The 19,176-nt window shown below is 46.3% G+C and overlaps 1 protein-coding gene across 1 annotated transcript in view; it reads left to right on the top strand.

Moving 5' to 3' along the window:
- Positions 1 to 19,176, top strand: part of nphs1 (NPHS1 adhesion molecule, nephrin) — a 155,998-nt gene that overhangs the window by 124,926 nt on the left and 11,896 nt on the right. The window contains exons 8-19 of the mRNA XM_056286173.1: positions 1,715 to 1,837; positions 2,319 to 2,400; positions 3,114 to 3,217; positions 6,644 to 6,765; positions 7,426 to 7,597; positions 9,093 to 9,250; positions 10,149 to 10,290; positions 11,738 to 11,862; positions 12,109 to 12,277; positions 16,963 to 17,092; positions 17,283 to 17,455; positions 18,535 to 18,675. Of these exons, the coding sequence (XP_056142148.1) occupies positions 1,715 to 1,837; positions 2,319 to 2,400; positions 3,114 to 3,217; positions 6,644 to 6,765; positions 7,426 to 7,597; positions 9,093 to 9,250; positions 10,149 to 10,290; positions 11,738 to 11,862; positions 12,109 to 12,277; positions 16,963 to 17,092; positions 17,283 to 17,455; positions 18,535 to 18,675 (1,641 nt within the window). The remainder of the gene's footprint in view (positions 1 to 1,714; positions 1,838 to 2,318; positions 2,401 to 3,113; positions 3,218 to 6,643; positions 6,766 to 7,425; positions 7,598 to 9,092; positions 9,251 to 10,148; positions 10,291 to 11,737; positions 11,863 to 12,108; positions 12,278 to 16,962; positions 17,093 to 17,282; positions 17,456 to 18,534; positions 18,676 to 19,176) is intronic.

The following is a 19,176-nucleotide window of genomic DNA, read 5'->3' as shown; positions in this document are numbered from 1 at the left end:
TATGTTATTAGCCACATGTGTAGTGTGGAATGCCTGTATGTGTGTGTGTGTGTGTGTGTGTGTGTGTGTGTGTGTGTGTGTGTGTGTGTGTGTGTGTGTGTGTGTGTGTGTGTGTGTCATGCCATATTGCTGCCATGATACGGGGGGAGTGAATAAGGTGGGGCTGACTGGGGCCATGTTGTTTGCCTGAATAATTGTGGTGGCTGATGGGGGCAGGATTGTGATTCCCAGTCAATGTTGATGCATACCTTCCACAGTTAAACCGCAGTGGTCAGGGAAGACAGCATAGCACAGGGGGTTATGATGGAGTGAGCGGGAGATAGGCAGACGTGTATGAGAGCGAGGGGGGAAAAGAATTAGACAACTGCCTGCCTCGTTCGAGAACATATCATTATTCTTATTTAAGGAAATTTGTTGGGCCGCCAGACACTTCTCAAGCACAACAAGTGATGCACCGATGTGAATTGTGTGGGCTCGAGAAGATTGAGAGTGCAGGGGCTGTCAATAGATGCATAGCCCAGTCAGGGAAGAAGGAGGGGGAAAAAAACAAAAAAAACAAATGCATCTCATTATTGCGGCGCGCGCCACTGCAGTGCTCTGGGTAACCCATCATGGTCCACACAGATTCAATTGCTTCCTTTAAATCAGTTTGAAGCTGCAGCCACATCTCATATGTTTCAATAGCAGAGTGGAGCCACAGAGCTTCACTGCACACATCAACAGCTCCTTCTAGTGGTGGCAAGTTGACTGGATGTTCAAGAAAAGAGCAGATAAAGGCTCGATGGGGCTGACGGGCTGGTCCTGATGTTTACGGCCAGGTAATCGGTGGACCGTGCCAAAAAGAATGCTTGATGGGGGCCATTGCTCAGTAAATAAACTTGCCTTTACACCCTCTTAACTTTTCATTCTCTAATTTTTCAGTGTTTCACTCAGCAACTTACTTTACTAATATATATAATATAATCTTCCTTCTCTGTCATAGACTTTCAGCCCCCCCCCCAATCCTTTTTCTTCCTCTACTTTCTCTTCCTTCTCTGTATTCTTCCTTCTCTCCGTCTCTCTCAACTCCAGCAACCTTAGCAGATGATGTCTGCTGCTGAAGAAAGAAAAAAAAACACAACCTTAACAATAACCTTCGTTTGTGATTCTGCTGGCTCACCCACTCGCTGAAAGCTGGCCCGGTATTGTGTGTTCCCTGTACTCCGCTCTATGAAGTATCTGTGGTGTGAGCGTGATTGCATTGATAGGCTCGGTAAAGCATGGATCACAGTTCTACTGAAACATCTTTGATGACTAGTTGATGACAGCCTTCTTAATTCGCTGCCAAACATTGTATCGTCCCTCGTGTTAAAAGCTGCAGTTTTTTTTCTGGAATTCCTATTTATGGTCAGATAAAAGGATTGGGGAGTCGAACAGTGGAGACTCGGAGACCGCTTTGATCAGTCAAGAAAGCACATTCTTCGCTTGGGGGTGATTTGCAAAGAGAAGTGTTTGGCATTTGCTAGGATAGATTAGCATTGGCTCGGTTTCCCCGCTGTTTCATCCCCGCGTTCTTTAACCGGCGTCCGCTGTTTTGTGTTTCAACTTAATGGGGACGTCAGACGTCACTGTAATACATCAGCGCGGCAGCCAGCTGAGGTTTTAATGCAACCCAAATCTTACCCAAAACGGCTGTGAAAGTCATAATGACAATTATCCTGTGCTACTTGTCCAGTACCCCCTTCCGAGCCATACTTTGAGGTGGACTTGGCGGAGCCTTGGGTGGCAGGGAAGGAGTACAAAGTCACCTGTATTGCTCCTGATGCGAAGCCCAAGGCGAAAGTTACACTCTATAAAGGTTAGCTATCCTTACAATTGCAGCACATTTACAAAAAAATGCACCAGATTTGGCCATGCTCTACACACCAAGGGAATTTTGCGTATCCAGTTTCAACTAGTGAACATATTGTACTTTTCCACATGCAAAGCAGTCTGGTCACTGTCAGATGTTTTTAACATGCTGTATACATAAATTGACTTGAAAAGTTACAAGTAGGACAAGTACTGTTTATTTATATATTTTACATTGTGACATGTCTGTAGAGCTCACTGTAACACAAAACAGTGCATAGGATGAACTTGTTAGATCGCATAAGACATCTTCTCATTCTGCACAATAGAAAACTTTCATATGCTAAGGAATAGCCTCAGCATTTCGAATTTTAAGTTCCACTTAGTTTACAGTGCCGCAGTTAACACCATACGATAGACAAACACGCACGTACTGGCACAGATTCTCCCTTGTTGTGTCCCCTCCCTCCCCCGCTTGTGTCTTTCAGACGGAGTCGAGCTGACAGGTGCGGAGTCTTTCACCATGTCTGGCTCAAAGGATAAGCTCCTGAACACGCATGCTGAAGTAACGTATGTCTCCGCCTGCCTGCCAGACATCCTCCTCGCCAACCTCTCGCCAATTTCTCCAAGTCTGTCTTTGTCTCCTTTTTTTTGTTTCTTTTGTTTCCACCACCCTCCCATTTTCTTCTTCCTTCTTTTTGAGTTTAAAAGAAAATCAGCACACGGTGAACTGTTGCTTAGGACCTTGTGATTGAATTAGCTTTTGTCAAAGATGTAAAATTACATTTCAGCAGCAAGGTAGATCCAATCCTTGATGGTTCATCAGGTGCCTATACATTCAACAGCCCCGTAGATTAGTCTAATCCTGCTCGCCTTCTCTATTTCTCCGGAGATTACGGCAATACTGAGGTGTTGTTCAGCTCTATTGCTTAGCAGCTAAAATCTTGAGCGATATCAGTGCACATCCCTGCTATGTACACCGAGCCTACACCACCCTGTATGTTACTGTGGCATCTGTTGTGCAATACAGATGACACTGCGTTCAGTAAAAGAGGTGAAATTGGCCCGACAATCATGCCAGTTGCTGCTTGGTGGTGGCAGGGCGAGAGCTGGCCAGTTACAGGCCCTGTGCAGTCCAATTTTGAAATTGCTTTTACTCTACCCTTGTAAGTGGTCAGACAGGATTGCAACAGTGGGATTTGAGTTTTGGTTCCTCATAATATCCAAATATGAGATGGCCTTTTCTTTCTGTAATGCCTCTTCTCCACTTATTGCTTTCGAAGGGTCATGGCTCTGAGCTCTGACAATGGGAGGCAACTGGTATGTCGTGCCAAGAGCCCTGCCCTCCCCCGGCCCCTGGAGACTACGCTGACCATGATCGTGTACTGTGAGTATCTCAGCCTGTCTTGTCTCCTACAGCTTTCCATCCACTCATACATACACTCTTTCATGAGTGGACCCGACCTCGAGGTGGCCCAAGGGTATCCAGCTATGTGTGCTCGGTCTGTATTAACAGGCCAAGGAGAAACAGTCGACCTGAGGCAAACTCACACCTGTTTCATTTGGCCACTTGCTGGTCACCAGGCTGCCCCCTGAGGACGGAGCTTGATATGTAAATGGTAGCAGGGCCAGATTTCTGTCACTTTTGAAATCTATAATACTGCTTACTGATCTGGCAAGTAGTACACTATCAAACAATGAAGCTGCTATAAATTTAGAGTAAGATAACGTAGACTTGTAAATTTTATGATTTGCACTGTTATTTCCCAAAAAATACCCCAAAACACAGGAATTAAATGGGAGGCTGAGTGATACTGACTTCAGTAATCAATGACACTTCAGGTGCAATGCATGGTTTGAAAATGTAATAAAATGTGTAATGAAGTTATGGCAAGTCTTATTGATTCTAACTGTTCATAAAAATAAACTAGATTTTCCATGACTAAAAACACCATCCCCAAAATTGAGAAATCTTGCACTTTAAAAAAAATTTTTTTTTCAAAGTTTAAAAAGTCACATAGTTTAAGAACCTAAAACCCATCACAATCATTCATTTTGTAGGACTTGTCTCTTTCAAATCAAGTTTAGAGTCCATTGATTGGAGCGGGGCAGCACGGTGGCGCAGTGCTAGCGTGGTTGCCTAACAACAAGAAGGTTCTGGGTTTGAACCCTGGGGTTGTCCAACCTTGGGGGTCATCCACAGGTCATCCTCTGTGCGCAGTTTGCATGTTCTCCCCGTGTTTGTGTGGGTTTCCTCCGGGTGCTCCGGTTTCCTCCCACAGTCCAAAGACATGTAGGTCAGCTGAATCAGCCATACTAAAAAAAATTGTCCGGGTAGCGTAGTGGTCTAGTCCGTTGCCTACCAACATGGGTATCGGCGGTTTGAATCCCCGTGTTACCTCTGGCTTGGTCAGGCGTCCCTACAGACACAGTTGGCCGTGTCTGCGGGTTTGAAGCCGGATGTGGGTATGTGTCCTGGTTGCTGCACTAGCGCCTTCTCTGGTCAGTCAGGGCACCTGTTCAGGGGGGAGGGGGAACTGGTGGGAATAGCGTGATCCTTCCACGTGCTACGTCCTCCTGGTGAAACTCCTCACTGTCAGGTGAAAAGAAGCAGCTGATGACTCCACGTGTGTCGGAGGAGACGTGGTAGTCTGCAGCCCTCCCCGGATCAGCAGAGGGGGTGGAGCAGAGACCGGGACGACTCGGAAGGGTGGAGTGAATGGCCAGGTACAATCGGGGAGAAAGGGGGGGGGGATTGTCCGTAGGCGTGTGTGTGTCGGCCCTGTGATGGCCTGGCAGTCTGTCCAGGATGTCTCCCCACCTGCCGCCCAGTGACTGCTGGGATAGGCTCCAGCATCTTGCGACCCCAATTGGGATAAGCGGCTTGGGTAATGGATGAATGGATGATTGGAGCAGTTTCTGTTGCCGTCTTTCATGTTGGTAAGTAAGTAAGCCTTCTGAGGTTATATGACATGGCTGTGTGATTGTAGCACACAGAAGAAGCACGTTTACACAGCCTGTGTGAGCTGTTTCTCTCACTGCCTGCCTGCATATGGCCTTGGTGTTTTTCCTTGATTTGGGAAGGCAACACTGTAAGCTGCTGTGGTGTCTCTGAATGTACAAACAGCCTGGCACTCCAATTTAGAGCTTTTGTTTACTAGCTCTTCCGTTCTTCCTCAACACTCGGTTGATCAGTTAAAGTAATTGATTGTTTAGGCCAGAGTCCACCCACCTGCTTCTCCCAAGCCTAAATCAAGCTGTTGATTACTAAAGTCTAGCAGAGTAGCAGATACCTTCAGCAGGGAACAGTCTCTCTCCCTGCAGCTCTGTTGCTATGTACCCCCGCATCGCCCTCAGGTTGACTAGACACATAAACGTTGCCTCTATCTACCCATCTTCATTAGATCATTCTGCTGCCTGAAACCCCACCAGTATCTGTCTGCACTTCTCCCTTCCTGTGTATGTCTGCACACCCTGTTGAATAAGCAGAGCTTTGTGTTGCTTACTCGTGTTGTGGAGCTCCTGGACAGCCATGGCAGTCCAACTCAGTGTACCAGCCCCATCAAAGCTGGTACGGTGGCCATTTTCAGCAAGCCAGATTGTTTGCAAGGTGGCAATTTGTCGTACTGGCCCAGGGTCTGCAGCCCGTTCTCCGAAACCAATTGCAGCAATAACAAAGGCCCATCCTCTAATTTATTTTACTGCGTATATTTTATTCAAGGAGGCTGTAATATATTCATATTCCACACTGCCTTATTACTGTTTAAACATCTGTTATTTTGCTTTATGGATTGGCTCCAGCTCGCTGCTCCCTTAATACTTAATGCTTTCATCAGAGTTTGACCCTTTATTCTATAGTCATGTTGAATTTGCCCAATTTGTGGGCTCTGTTTGGACAAAAAGGGATGCTCCCTACTTATTTTCCAACAGTATTCTTATCTCACCACGTATTTTTCACTCGTTGTGGTACCTTTTTATCTCATTCTGTGTTCCACGCCCCACTTCACTGCTTTGCCTCATCTCTTTTCTTACTCAGTTTTTTTCGCTACACTTATCCTATTTCAGTGCTGTATTCTGTAAATTGTGTAAACACAACTTCCATTGCACGTTGTCCGTCTTGGGAGAGAGATCCCTCCTCTTGCTATCCCTGAGGTTTCTTCCTGTTTTTTCTCCCTGTTAAAGGGTTTTTTGTTATGGGGTTGTTCCTTATCTGATGCGAGGGTCTAAGGACAGGATGTTGTGTTGCTGTAAAGCCGCTTGAGGCACACTTGTAATTTGTGATATAATAATATAAATATAAATATATATATATATATATAATAGGAAGAAATGTGATGGACTGGCAGCCTGTCCAGGGTGTCCCCCCACGTGCCACCCAATGACTGCTGGGATAGGCTCCAGCATCCCCGCGACCCTAAGAGCAGGATAAGTGGTTTGGATGATGGATGGATGGAGGAAGAAACCCTGAGTTTTCTTCCTATTTTTTTCTCTCTGTTAAAGGGCTTTTTTTTAGGGAGTTGTCCCTTATCTGATGGGAGGGTCTAAGGACAGGATGTTGTGTTGCTGTAAAGCCCCTTGAGGCAAATTTGTAATTTGTGATATTGGGCTAAATCTGCTGGGGCGACCCCTAACAGGAGCAACCAAAAGTAGTAGTAGGGCTATACAAATAAAATTGACTTGACTTTACTTCCTATCACTGCTCATTCCTCTCAGTTTTTCCAACACATTCTTTGCCTCCATACCATAAGCTCATCCCCCCACCTCTCTTTCTCTCTCTCTCTCTCTCGCTCTCCCTCCCCTCCTCTTCTGGCAGTTCCGCCCCAGCATCCAATCATTGAAGGTCTTGAGAGAGAAGAGGTCAAAGCAGGGAAAACACTGAAGTTGGTGTGTGTGTCTCAAGGGGGGAACCCCTTGGCCACTCTTCACTGGACCAAGGTGCGTCATCTCCCAAAGCATCCATCCATCTATTCCATCCATTATCCAAACCGCTTATCCTGCTCTCAGGATCGCGAGCATGCTGGAGCCTATCCCAGCAGTCATTGGGCGGCAGGTGGGGAGACACCCTGGACAGGCCGCCAGACCATCCCCCCACCACCACACACACACACACACACACACACACACACACACTGAGGGACAATTAAGTACGGCCGATTCACCTGACCTGCATGTCTTTGGACTGTGGGAGGAAACCGGAGCACCCGGAGGAAACCCACGCAGACATGGGGAGAACATGCAAACTCCACACAGAGGATGACCCGGGGACGACCCCCAAGGTTGGACTACCCCGGGGCTTGAACCCAGGACCTACTTGCTGTGAGGCGACCGCGCTAACCACTGTGCCACCGTGCCGCCAGCACCACCATGCTGCCTGCGCGACTGTGCCGCCTCTCCCAAAGTAGCTGCAAATGATATAGTGAACCACATGAGATGAAGGAGCTTAATGCAGAATGAGATCAGTGTAACCCACAATGTGTATCTATTGTTCTTATTGTGCACCATGTTGTTTGTAAATGTGTGCTGTGTGGGCATTTGTGCATTGGCTTGTATTTCTGCTGCCACTCATGGGTTTCATTGCCTTTGTGTTTGTGTCAGAATGGCAATATTACATCCAACAGTTGGGAGGAAGACGCTGAGGCCCAGAGATCCAGCAGCATCCTACACATGCAAGTCACCAAAGAAGACAACCAGGCGGTGCTGAGTTGTGAGAGTGTCAATCTGGTGTCGCCATCACCTCGATCCCTAAGTCGCAAAATCACTGTTCTTTGTGAGTGAAAATAATGTTTCACATAGGGCACGGTTTACACAGTACCCACACAAGTATGTTTCCCTTGTGTACACCCACACATGCCCACACAGAAACACACACACACATACACTTACGCAAAGTCCTGGCATGACACCCAGCTATGGATTATTGAGGATATGGACATGAGGCGGAGGAATATAATTCTTGTCTTAACTCCAACACCGATACTTTTGCTGTCCCAGCACAAATTCTGGCTCTAATATCATTAATGAAACTAATGGTGATTATGACTGCAGCCCATATTTCAGTCTGACTCTGCATTAGAATTGCCCCGTGCTCTTTTATAGCCAGCTAATTTAGTTGAATTGCTTCATTGCACAATCTCAAGGCAGTAAAGGCTACACTCTGTGTGACTATAATAACGCCAACAGGTAATAGATTACATATTTCTCTTCTCTAGATAGAAGTTCGTTGTTTCAGCAATAATAAAGCAAACATGAAATAAATATTCAGCAGCTTGGGCTCCCCACACTTACACTGCTGGCATTTTTAGTCTAACAATATAGCCTGAATTCTTCTACAGAATCAGAACAACCGTAGTTAGAGTTTTAAATTCCATTCCATTAAGGAACTAGATGTGTGTGTGTGTGTGTGGGGGGGGGGGGGCTGTGACGGACTAGTGGCCTGTCCACCTGTCCAGGGGGTCTCCCCGCCTGCCACCCAATGACTGCTGGGATAGGCGCCAGCATCCCCGCGACCCTGAGCAGGATAAGCGGTTTGGATAATAGATGGGTTGGACGGATGTCCTGTAAATAACGAATAAAAAGTTTTTGAATTTGGCCTTGACTAAACAAAAAATGTCTCAGCAATATTGTGAGAAGTTACAAACGTTGGTTGCATGCCCCATTCCTCTCCTAACCTGCACCGAGCACACCACACCTCCCAGCCTTCCATTGGGGGACATTGAAAATGAGCTCCTGACTTGCCGGTATGTGCTGAAGGCACCGGCAGGAGCTGGAGGGCACAAAGTGAGACTCGCTGGTGTGATACGAGTGCCTCCATAGCCCTGCAGCACCTGCATTAATCTACCACAGCCTTTACGTGGCATACAGGTATGCATCCCCCTCTTGTGTCCCATGTGGACTAGACATGATAATTCATAGATGATTTACATACATGACTCCCCCTCCTGCCATGTCTGTCAGTTAAGTCCCTCATCTGGTATTCCCCCCAGGGGTTTTCTGCAGCAGCATCACATCGCCTGCAGCTATTGTATTCTGTCTGCCCCAGTGGATGGAACTAAGCAGACTTTAGAAACCATGTTTAAAACCTCCAGAGAAGACAAGTTTTCTCTCAAAGTGAATGTTCTCCTCACCCCTAATACAACTTTCTGTTTCACATCCCAAAAATAGTTGTGCGGCCACAATGATTAGGGTGAGTACCCGTTCTGTGCTCTTTTCGCGAGGTGGTATTTGGACTGAAGATTTTTTGTGATTTTGTTTGGATGTTTCAGTTGAACCGGAGAAGGTGATGGTGTTGGGTTCCTTCAAGGCCGTTGAGGGGAAGGCGTTGTCCCTCTGCTGCTACACAAGCTCCAGTAATCCTCCTGTCCAGATCCGCTGGTGGCTGGGCTTCAGAGAGCTCAATACCACTGTCATTACCATGGCCGAGGTGGGGCTACACAAGACCACAACCACATCAAGTTGCAATCCTCACGTTGCATAACAATGTTCTCTCAACATATGACCCACACAGTGGGCTGGAGTTGCTGATTGTGCGTCACCAATCATATATTGGTGAACCCAATATATGATTGAATTGAAAAGCAAAGTACCAACCTTGAGCCTTGCACAATAAAAGAAATTGAACCGTGGTGAATTTATTGCCAATGAACAAGAATCAGCTTGGATATGAACTCTGACTTGATGGTAACCTTAACACATGAAAGAGAAGTGCTTGACCTTGAGTCGGCTCCGAATAGGCCTTAAGATAGGCGAATGAATTAGGATTTGGTAAGAAAAAAAAATTGTGTTCATCTCTTTTTGTGTATGCAAATATGACCAAAGCAAACAAAAGCCGACATGAAAATTGAGCAGTATTAAATGAGCTCTTTATTCGTCTGGAGGCGGCGTTTTCATGTGATCTTACAAGTCACCGAGTGTTGCGAGAGTGAGCCGTAATGCATCTGAAACTGTGGGAGGGTAATGAAGACCGACACTTGTCCAGCCAGAGTCCTCCTGGCTGTGGCTCTTACCGTAATCACCTCCGCCTTAATAAGCTGAGGTGCTGCATATGCATGACTACTGTCGTAAAGGTGCAACATGGCGTTTTGTTCAGTTTATGACAGCGTGTAAAGCGGATGTGTCAGATGAATTTGAGTCCGTGTGCAACATCAATTATTGCAGCCGCTAATTTGCCATCTGTTCACCACTGACAAAGACGGGGGGCTGGTTCTCATCAATGGCTTTTTTTTCTTTTTTTTTTTGCTTTCTCCAACAACCAAGTTTATGCTGGACCTCGGTTCTTATTGCCCTCAGACTGAGCTGTCACATGTGCCTTGTGTCTGCAGGGTGACAACGGTGGGAAGACAACCATGTCCAACTTGACCCATCAGGTTTCACGGGAGGAGAACGGGCTGCCACTCACCTGTGAGGCCTTTAACCAGGGCACGCGCTTCTCCAAGACCCAAACCACCAACCTCAATGTCCTTTGTGAGTAACTTTTTTTTATACATATATATAAACTCACTGGCCACTTTATTAGGTACACCTTGCTAGTACCGGGTTGGACCCCCTTTTGCCTTCAGAACTGCCTTAATCCTTCGTGGCATAGATTCAACAAGGTACTGGAAACATTCCTCAGAGAGTTTGGTCCATATTGACATGATGGCATCACGCAGTTGCTGCAGATTTGTCGGCTGCACATCCATGATGCGAATCTCCCGGTCCACCACATCCCAAAGGTGCTCTATTGGATTGAGATCTGGTGACTGTGGAGGCCATTTCAGTACAGTGAACTCATTGTCATGTTCAAGAAACCAGTCTGAGATGATTCGAGCTTTATGACATGGCGCGTTATCCTGCTGGAAGTAGCCATCAGAAGAGGGGAACACTGTGGTCATAAAGGGATGGACATGGTCAGCAACAATACTCAGGTAGGCTGTGGCGTTGACACGATGCTCAATTGGTACTAAGGGGCCCAAAGTGTGCCAAGAAAATATCCCCCACACCATTACACCACCACCACCAGCCTGAACCGTTGATACAAGGCAGGATGGATCCATGCTTTCATGTTGTTGACGCCAAATTCTGACCCTACCATCCGAATGTCGCAGCAGAAATCGAGACTCATCAGACCAGGCAACGTTTTTCCAATCTTCTATTGTCCAATTTTGGTGAGCCTGTGCGAATTGTAGCCTCAGTTTCCTGTTCTTAGCTGACAGGAGTGGCACCCGGTGTGGTCTTCTGCTGCTGTAGCCCATCTGCCTCAAGGTTCGACGTGTTGTGCGTTCAGAGATGCTCCTCTGCATACCTCGGTTGTAATGAGTGGTCATTTGAGTTACTGTTGCCTTTCTATCAGCTCGAACCAGTCTGGCCATTCTCCTCTGACCTCTGGCATCAACGAGGCATTTTCGCCCACAGAACTGCCGCTCACTGGATATTTTCTCTTTTTCAGACCATTCTCTGTAAACCCTAGAGATGGTTGTGCGTGAAAATCCCAGTAGATCAGCAGTTTCTGAAATACTCAGACCAGCCCGTCTGGCACCAACAACCATGCCACGTTCAAAGTCACTTAAATCACCTTTCTTCCCCATTCTGATGCTCGGTTTGAACTGCAGCAGATCGTCTTGACCATGTCTACATGCCTAAATGCATTGAGTTGCTGCCATGTGATTGGCTGATTAGAAATTTGCGTTAACGAGCAGTTGGACAGGTGTGCCTAATAAAGTGGCCGGTGAGTGTACGTTGCGATGTTTGTGCAGGAAAAATTATTTTAGAGCAGGTTTTCGAAGATAAGGTGAGTGACTGATCGTGAGTGTGATCCATCCCCTGAGCAACCAATATCTTTTGGTATGTACAGTTTGTTGGGTTAACAACAGTGGTGTTAACTCTAAAAATTGAGATCTAACTATTTCTGGATCCTATGCCTTTCTTTCAGACCCCCCTACAAAAGTATGGCTTGATGTTCCCCCTCATGGTGGTCCTCTTCGCTCTGGGACCACAATCCGACTGGTCTGCTTCTCCAGTGGGGGCAATCCCACAGGAACCCTCAGCTGGCTCAAGGTGTGCGCTCGTGTGTGTTTGTGTGTGTGTGTGTGGGGGGGGGGGGGGGCATTTGTTTGTTTGTATAGGGTTGGGACAGAGGGTTGTGGGTGCTTGTGTGTGTTCTGTATGTGAGTGGAGTTACAGATCTGACTTTGTGTGACATTTAGATTACAAGTGTCATTATGCTTTTTAATGTGGAGGCTTTAAGTGTACAGTACATACAAACCTGTATATAACTGTGTGTAATATCCCCTCCTGTGTTAGGATAATAAGCCGGTGCCAGATGCACTCAGGCAGATGTCCTTTGAAAAAGGTGTGTCTCGGGAGCTGGTCTTGGTCCTAAACCCAAGTGACAACATGGCCATCTACCGTTGTGATGCCAAAAATGAGGCAAGGAAGGTCATCTCTGCCCAGACCAAGCTCATGGTTCAGTGTGAGTTATGCTGCAGCACCAGCCCAGGCAGCAATTCTTAAACCTAAACTGACTTTTATTCTAATCCTATACTGGGCTAATGTTAAAAAGTAACACTTTTTTAAAACTATAACATGGATGTAACTTTTATTTAAAGAATAGGAAGTTTTGTGCCTTTTTTTGTTCAAAACCCCACTCGTTTTACAATATCCAGCAACAAAATGATAGGACTGAGACCAGGGATTTTGGAACTATACTGTGTGGAGGTCTGGTGGCTGGGGGTGGGGGGAGTCATGGACAACGAATATCTGCTTTTGTGACATTGCCTTGAACCGCTAGCCTGATTTAACCCCACTTGCTAGCTAACCAGGTCGATGTGCGCACGCATCAAAAGTTCTAACATGCACAAATTGCTCTGTGTGTATACGTCTGCGTCACTACGTCAGACTGCATATACACAGATCAGCCAAAACATTAAAACCACTGATCAGCCAAAACATTAAAACCACTGACAGGTAAGTGAATCCTATTGATTATCTCGTTTCAGTGGCACCTTTCAAGGGGTGGCCTTTTAGGCAGCAAGTGAACAGTCAGTTCTTTAAGTTGATTAGTTGAAAACAGGAAAAATGGGCAAGCGTAAGGATCTGAGTAACTTTAACAAGGGCCAAATTGTGATGGCTAGACGACTGGGTCACAGCATCTCCAAAATGGCAGGTCTTGTGGGGTGTTCCTGGTATGTAGTGGTCAGTACCTACCAAAAGTGGCCCAAGGAAGGACAACCGGTGAACTGGCAACAGGGTCATGAGCACCCAAGGCTCATTGATGGCGTGGGGAGCGAAGGCTAGCCCGTCTGGTCTGATCTCACAGAAGAACTACTGTAACTCAAATTGCTGAAAAAGTGAATGCTGACTATGATAGACAGGTGTCAGAACACACAGTGCATCACACACAGTTTGCGTATGGGGCTGCGTAGCGGCAGACTGGTCAGAGTGCCCATGATGTCCACTGTTGAGTGCCTACAATAGGCACATGAGTGTCAGAACTGTACCATGGAGCAGGGGAAGAAGGTGGCCTGGTCTGATGAATCGCATTTTCTTTTACATCATGTGGACAGCCAGGTGTGTGTGTATTGCTCATCTGGGGAAGAGATGGCACCAGGATGCACTATGGGAAGAAGGCAAGCAGGTGGAGGCAGTGTGATGCTCTGGGCAATGTTTTACTTGGAAACCTTGGGCCCTGAAATTCATGTGGATGTTACTTTGACACGTACCACCTACCTAAACACGGTTGCAGACAGGTACACCCCTTCATGGTAATGGTATGGCATTCCCTGATAGCAGTGGCCTCTTTCAGCAGGATAATGTGCCCTGCCCCACTGCAAAAATTGTTCAGGAATGGTTTGAGGAACATGACAAAGAGTTCAGGTGTCGCCATGGCCTCCAAATTCCCCAGATCTCAATCTGACCAAGTATCTGCGGGATGTGCTGGAAAAACAAGTCCAATCCACGGAGACCCTACCTCTCAACTTACAGGACTTAAAGGATCTGCTGCTAACGTCTTGGTGCCAGATAGCAGAGGAAACCTTCAGAGGTCTTGTGGAGTCCATGCCTCGATGCATCAGAGCTGTTTTGGTGGCACGAGGGGGACCTACACAATATTAGGCAGGTGGTTTTAATGTTTTGGCTGTATGTGCACATTATATTAGTATATGCCATTTACTGACTACAGAAATTTTCATTCATTATTTCGTATTTCGGGCCCGGTGGCAGGATTAAATAAGCAAGAGGGCATGAGAAATGACTGAGGGGGCACAAGTATTTTTCTCTTGCTGATAACACAGCCGGGTTAATGATCTATAGTACAGTTAAACACAATGTATTTGCAGCCACGCACATAAGTCTTGCTGCAAAAATACAGGCTACTGCACTGCTTTAAATCATGGTCTTGTTGGGCTTGTAATTCAGAACTGGCTCGAAAATGTTAATTGATAGACTGCAGCTTGGCTGCAGCTACCAAGCTGTCTGGCCACAAGAGTGCCGTAATACGCTGTATATGATAACAGATTGATCCAGGTCTGCCCACCCTCATCGATGTAATGCAAAGCACCTATTCTACCATATGAAACAACATTAACATCACATCCCCTTCTTGGCAGCAATGCCAGTGATGAAGTAATATCTACGCTTATTACAGACATTTCCCACGCATTTCCAAAAAGCTGCAAAATAACACAAGCTCAACCAGACTGCTTCTTCTTACCCCAATTCAGAAGAATTGCAGCCATCTTGACGCTGTGTTGAGCCGCCTCAGCAGTCTCTTGTTCCGTTCCCCACGGAATTTGCTCTTCTGGTCCCTCTCAAATGACAGTGAATCAGCTGTGCTACATGCTGTGTTTGTGCTCACTGAATACACTTTTCAACGTTGAAAAAGTGTTCTCGCAAGTTGCATTGGATGCTCCGAATGTTAATCCCAGCTTCAGTGCTGTCATCACAGTAAGCATTGCAGCTAGAGGCCCGGAGTACCTATCCAAAATGTTCTGTGTAGCCCATTTTTCTTCTCTAGATCAGGCGATTTCAGTCTGGTAAGCAAACAAGCTACGTATATGTAACGCAACGGTGAAGTTACTATGAGCAAGCAATCTAGCTTGCGCAATACTTTTTTTTTTCCTTTTTATCACATCATCACACGCCGTGAAGTTCAAATCTAATATTGTTGTCTTGATGCATGCTGGACGTTGCGTCCAGATGGACAGATCCAGCTTTCTGGGACTAATAGTCTTGTGACAACGCACAACAAACGGCATTGTCCATGGTCCTGAAACAGCGCTATTATTTCAGAGATGAGTTGGACACATGTATCTCATTACCAATATTATATTATACCAATATTTTTGTTGTTTTTACTATTTTTCTATAGAGTACATAAATGTAAACGGGGGGGGAGCAGAAAATACCTCCACCCCATGGCGCCAGGCCTGTCATATTTAATGACTGCACATATATATAGGCTTCAGCATATGTTGTATTAAAGTGTAACTTCTCCCCCAGATCTGATAACTCCACATACACTGCATAATTTTGAAAACTGCTAAAAAGTGGCAGGGGGGGGGTGAGCCAGGAGCATGGGCAGGAGTAGCTGGGGAGATCCATGAGAAGGGCCCGGTGTGAGTCACCGCCTCGCCACCATACCCAGTCCCCTTTACCAGTTCACCTTCCAGTTCGGCAACATATATCACCCACCAAAGATGCCCCAACTGCTGCGTCATGGGTGCGCCGCGGATGTAAAGGGGCTCCACGAGACAGCCACAGCTTCTCGGTGGCAGAGAGAGGCGGGCAACGGGGTTAGTGAGTAAACTCCTGTGAATGATGAGTCTCGATCAGCACATATTTGAAAATGAGTGAGGTTTCACAGACAAGGGCAGGGCTGGGGGAGGTGGGTCGCCTACCTCTGATTAGAGAGCATTAGCATTCTTTTTTTTTCTCCAAATTTCACTACCTAGATAAGTCCCAACCAATCGACTCTATGTCAGCCTTGGCCCTGTAAGGTTCAGGGCTGATTTAAAACAGTAGATGTCATGAGCCATTTTCAACCCATAAAATGCCGATTTTTATAAATTTGGTAAGAAATGTCAATATTAACACCAGCAATGAAGTGTTTCATCACCGTACAGTCATATCATTCAGTTTACAGCTCAAAAAACAATTTTACGTGTTTAGTACCTCTTTAGGGTGGCACGTTGGCGCAGTGGTTAGCGTGGTCGCTAACAGCAAGAAGGTCCTGGGTTCAAGCCCCGGGGTGGTCCAACGTTGGGGGTTGTCCCAGTTCGTCCTCTGTGTGGAGTTTGCATGGTATCCCCGTGTCTGCGTGGGTTTCCTCCAGGGGCTCCAGTTTCCTCCCACAGTCCAAGGACATGTAGTAGGTCAGGTGAATCAGCCATACTAAATTGCCCCTGGGTATGAATATGTGTGTGTGTGTGTGTGTGTGTGTGTGTGTGTGTGTGTGTGTGTGTGTGTGTGTGTGTGTGTGTGGCCCCTGTGGGATGAGGCTGGCGGCCTGTCCAGGGTGTCTCCCCGCCTGCCGCCCGACTGCTGGAATAGGCTCCAGCATCCCCGCGACCCTGAGAGCAGGGTAAGCGGTTCGGATAATGGATGGATGGATGGCTGGATAGCTAGCGCCTCTTTAAACTTTATTCACTTTGGTCAACAATCTTTCTTGCGAGTTTGCTGAGGAGCCCTTGGCTCAAGATGATGTGAACTGCACTGGCCTGACTAGACGCATGAAGTGCCTTGAGTAGGAGACAGGCTTATCATTTCAGACAATCACATCACTGGGCTCTGAAAGCACATATTCTTTATATTGTAAGGAAATATAAGACGGAAATGGAACCCAGACCAATTCTTTATTAAAAAAAAAAAGTTTGGCATATTAAAGGGAAGCTGTCGATAGGGCGGCGCCCCCCGCACCCCTCCTTCCAACGTCTAAGACTGAGACCTTGACTTGCCATAATATTCAGATGCAAAATATGTGTCGGCTGAATTGATTGACCAGGACTGACCTTTCTTTTCAATCTGTCAGAGTGCTGTCTCACTTTACAACCCTCCTCTAATACTCTAAATGTGAGTCGAGTTAAGAATAACATTTTATTCTATAAATCGGATAATGTCTGTGATACGTAGACCCTTCCTGTCTTCTCCACTTGTCCCCAGTTCCAGCAGTGAGTGTGAGGATCACGGCTAAACAAAAGGAGCTGCGCCGGGGCCAGATCTTCACTATGGAGTGTCTGTCTGGAAGCAGCAACCCCAAGGCAAACATTTCCTGGAGCATGGGCCCGTTAAGGTCAGGCCTGAATTTACCAAGGCAGTGGGTAGAAATGCCAGTGACACTCAGGTTCATTAGTGAATTCATGAACCATTTCCTTAAAAAAAAAAAAAGGACTATTAACTGCAATGAGCATTACACAAAGGAGTTGCTCTAGCGCTGAGTTGGATAATGTATCTGATTTGTGGACTTTAACTTCTCTACCAAGGTACCAAGGGGTGGAACAGGCACCCAAGAAGGCAGAGTTCGGGGGGGTTTCAGTGAGTAGTACTTTGTCCCTGCTCCTGGCATCGCAGCACCACAACCAGAGGGTCATTTGCCAAGCTTACAGCGCTCTGCTGGCTGAGGGGGTCAGCACCTTCCATAAACTCAATGTGCTGTGTGAGTAGAGGAGCCTGATGCTTTTCTTTTTCTTTCTTTTTTCTTTCTTTCCTTCTTTGTTTCCCCTTTCTTTCTGTCTCCTTTTTTTTCTTTTTTCTTTCTTTTCTTTTCTTTTCTTCCTTTCTTTGTAATTTGTGGTATTGGGCTATACAAATACAATTGACTTGACTGCTTTCATTCTCTCCCGTCTCTGTCTTTTTCTCTCCTTTTTCTTTTCTTTCTTTTTTCTTCTTTTCTTTTCTTTCTTTCCTCCTTTCTCTCCTCGTCTTTCTTTTTCTTTTTTCTTTTTCTTTCTTTCTTTCCTTCTCTGTCTCCTGTGTTTCTGTCTTTCTTTCTTTTTTCTTTTTTTGCTGTCTTTCTTTTCTTGTTTCCCTCCCCTGTCTTTCTGTCTGTCTTTCTTTTTTTTCTTTTTTTTCTTTCTTTCTTTCTTTCTCTCCCCCTGTCTTTCTGTCTTCATTGGGCTGCGATTGTACCAATTTTAGGACAATGGTAATCTGTGATGGTGTTGGTGTAAGCTGTTTTGCTTATGTGCTTTTGTGGGTGTATGCCAGTGTGCAGCATGTGTGTGTTATTGTGTGGGTTTTTTTGTTTACTGGGAGCCTTTGTTGTGATTTGTGGATTCATTGCGCGCTGCGGCAGCGTGTCCTAATTGCGCGTTTGCTTTGCTGCGTGGCCATGTTTGTCTTTGATGCAGTTTCACAGGCAGCAGCCAGCCTCTGCTTCAAAGCCTGCTGCCTCGTGTGAGCATGAAGGAATGTCACTGTCTGTTTGTGTGGAGCTGTGGTTGGACAACAGCACTGTCACTCATCGTTTTAATGCCTGTCCCTCTCTCTCTCCTGCTTTGCCTCACTCCCCCGTTGCCTTCTGAAGTCGGTTGGATGGAATTATTGGTTGGGATGTTGGCTTTCCACTGGTTTGACTCTCATTTGTGCCTCTGTGCGCTTTCATCCTTGACATGTTTTGTTGTGTTCGCTCATGTTATTTGTTGTGTTTCCATTTGCTTGCATATTTATCTTGGCATGTCCCCACGTGTTTCCAACTGTAAACCCACTATTGCCTGTTTACTGTATTTGCATTAGACCCACCGGAATTCAGCCCAGACCAGCCAAAGCAGGTTCAGGTGGCGGAGGATGACGTTGCAATCATTCCGCTAATGGTCTCGGCTAACCCAGAGGAGATCTCCTGCACTTGGCTGCACCGTGGCGAAAAGCTGAGCAAAGGTGATGCCGGCTTTCTTGGACAGCTCTATAAACAGGTCCTGGTTGCGCTGAGCCAGCAACTAAGCACTCAGCTCTACCATTCACGGTCTGAATAAAACATGGCAGGTTAGCCAGCGTAGGAGCGTGCCAGATGCAGTTCTCATTATGTCTCTAATGTATGCAGTGTCGCTCTTAGTACAACACTTGGCTTCTTCTCCGTGTCGGTATCATTAGGACCACACTACCACCGCTCCATCTCCATTAACTTCATTACTTCAAATGTAGCGCCCACCATAAAATTCTTGTGTCCAATTTGGAAATCGCTGCTGTTAAGTGTTGTGGTACAGGAGGTGTCCCTCACACAGCCTACAGTTGGCTTGGTGCAGGGATCCTGCAAGGCCAATCAATAATTCAGGATTAGATATCACTTAGGTTGGAAAATGTGTGGTTGATGGGTGTGTAATGAATACTTGGTCTAGCATTTACCATATCTGTGTGTGTGTGTGTGTGTGTGTGTGTGTG

Source organism: Lampris incognitus, chromosome 9 (assembly GCF_029633865.1).
Source record: "Lampris incognitus isolate fLamInc1 chromosome 9, fLamInc1.hap2, whole genome shotgun sequence".
NCBI lineage: Eukaryota > Metazoa > Chordata > Actinopteri > Lampriformes > Lampridae > Lampris > Lampris incognitus.
The sequence above is the reverse complement of the archived record's forward strand: the minus strand, read 5'-3'. Positions and strand labels throughout refer to the sequence as shown.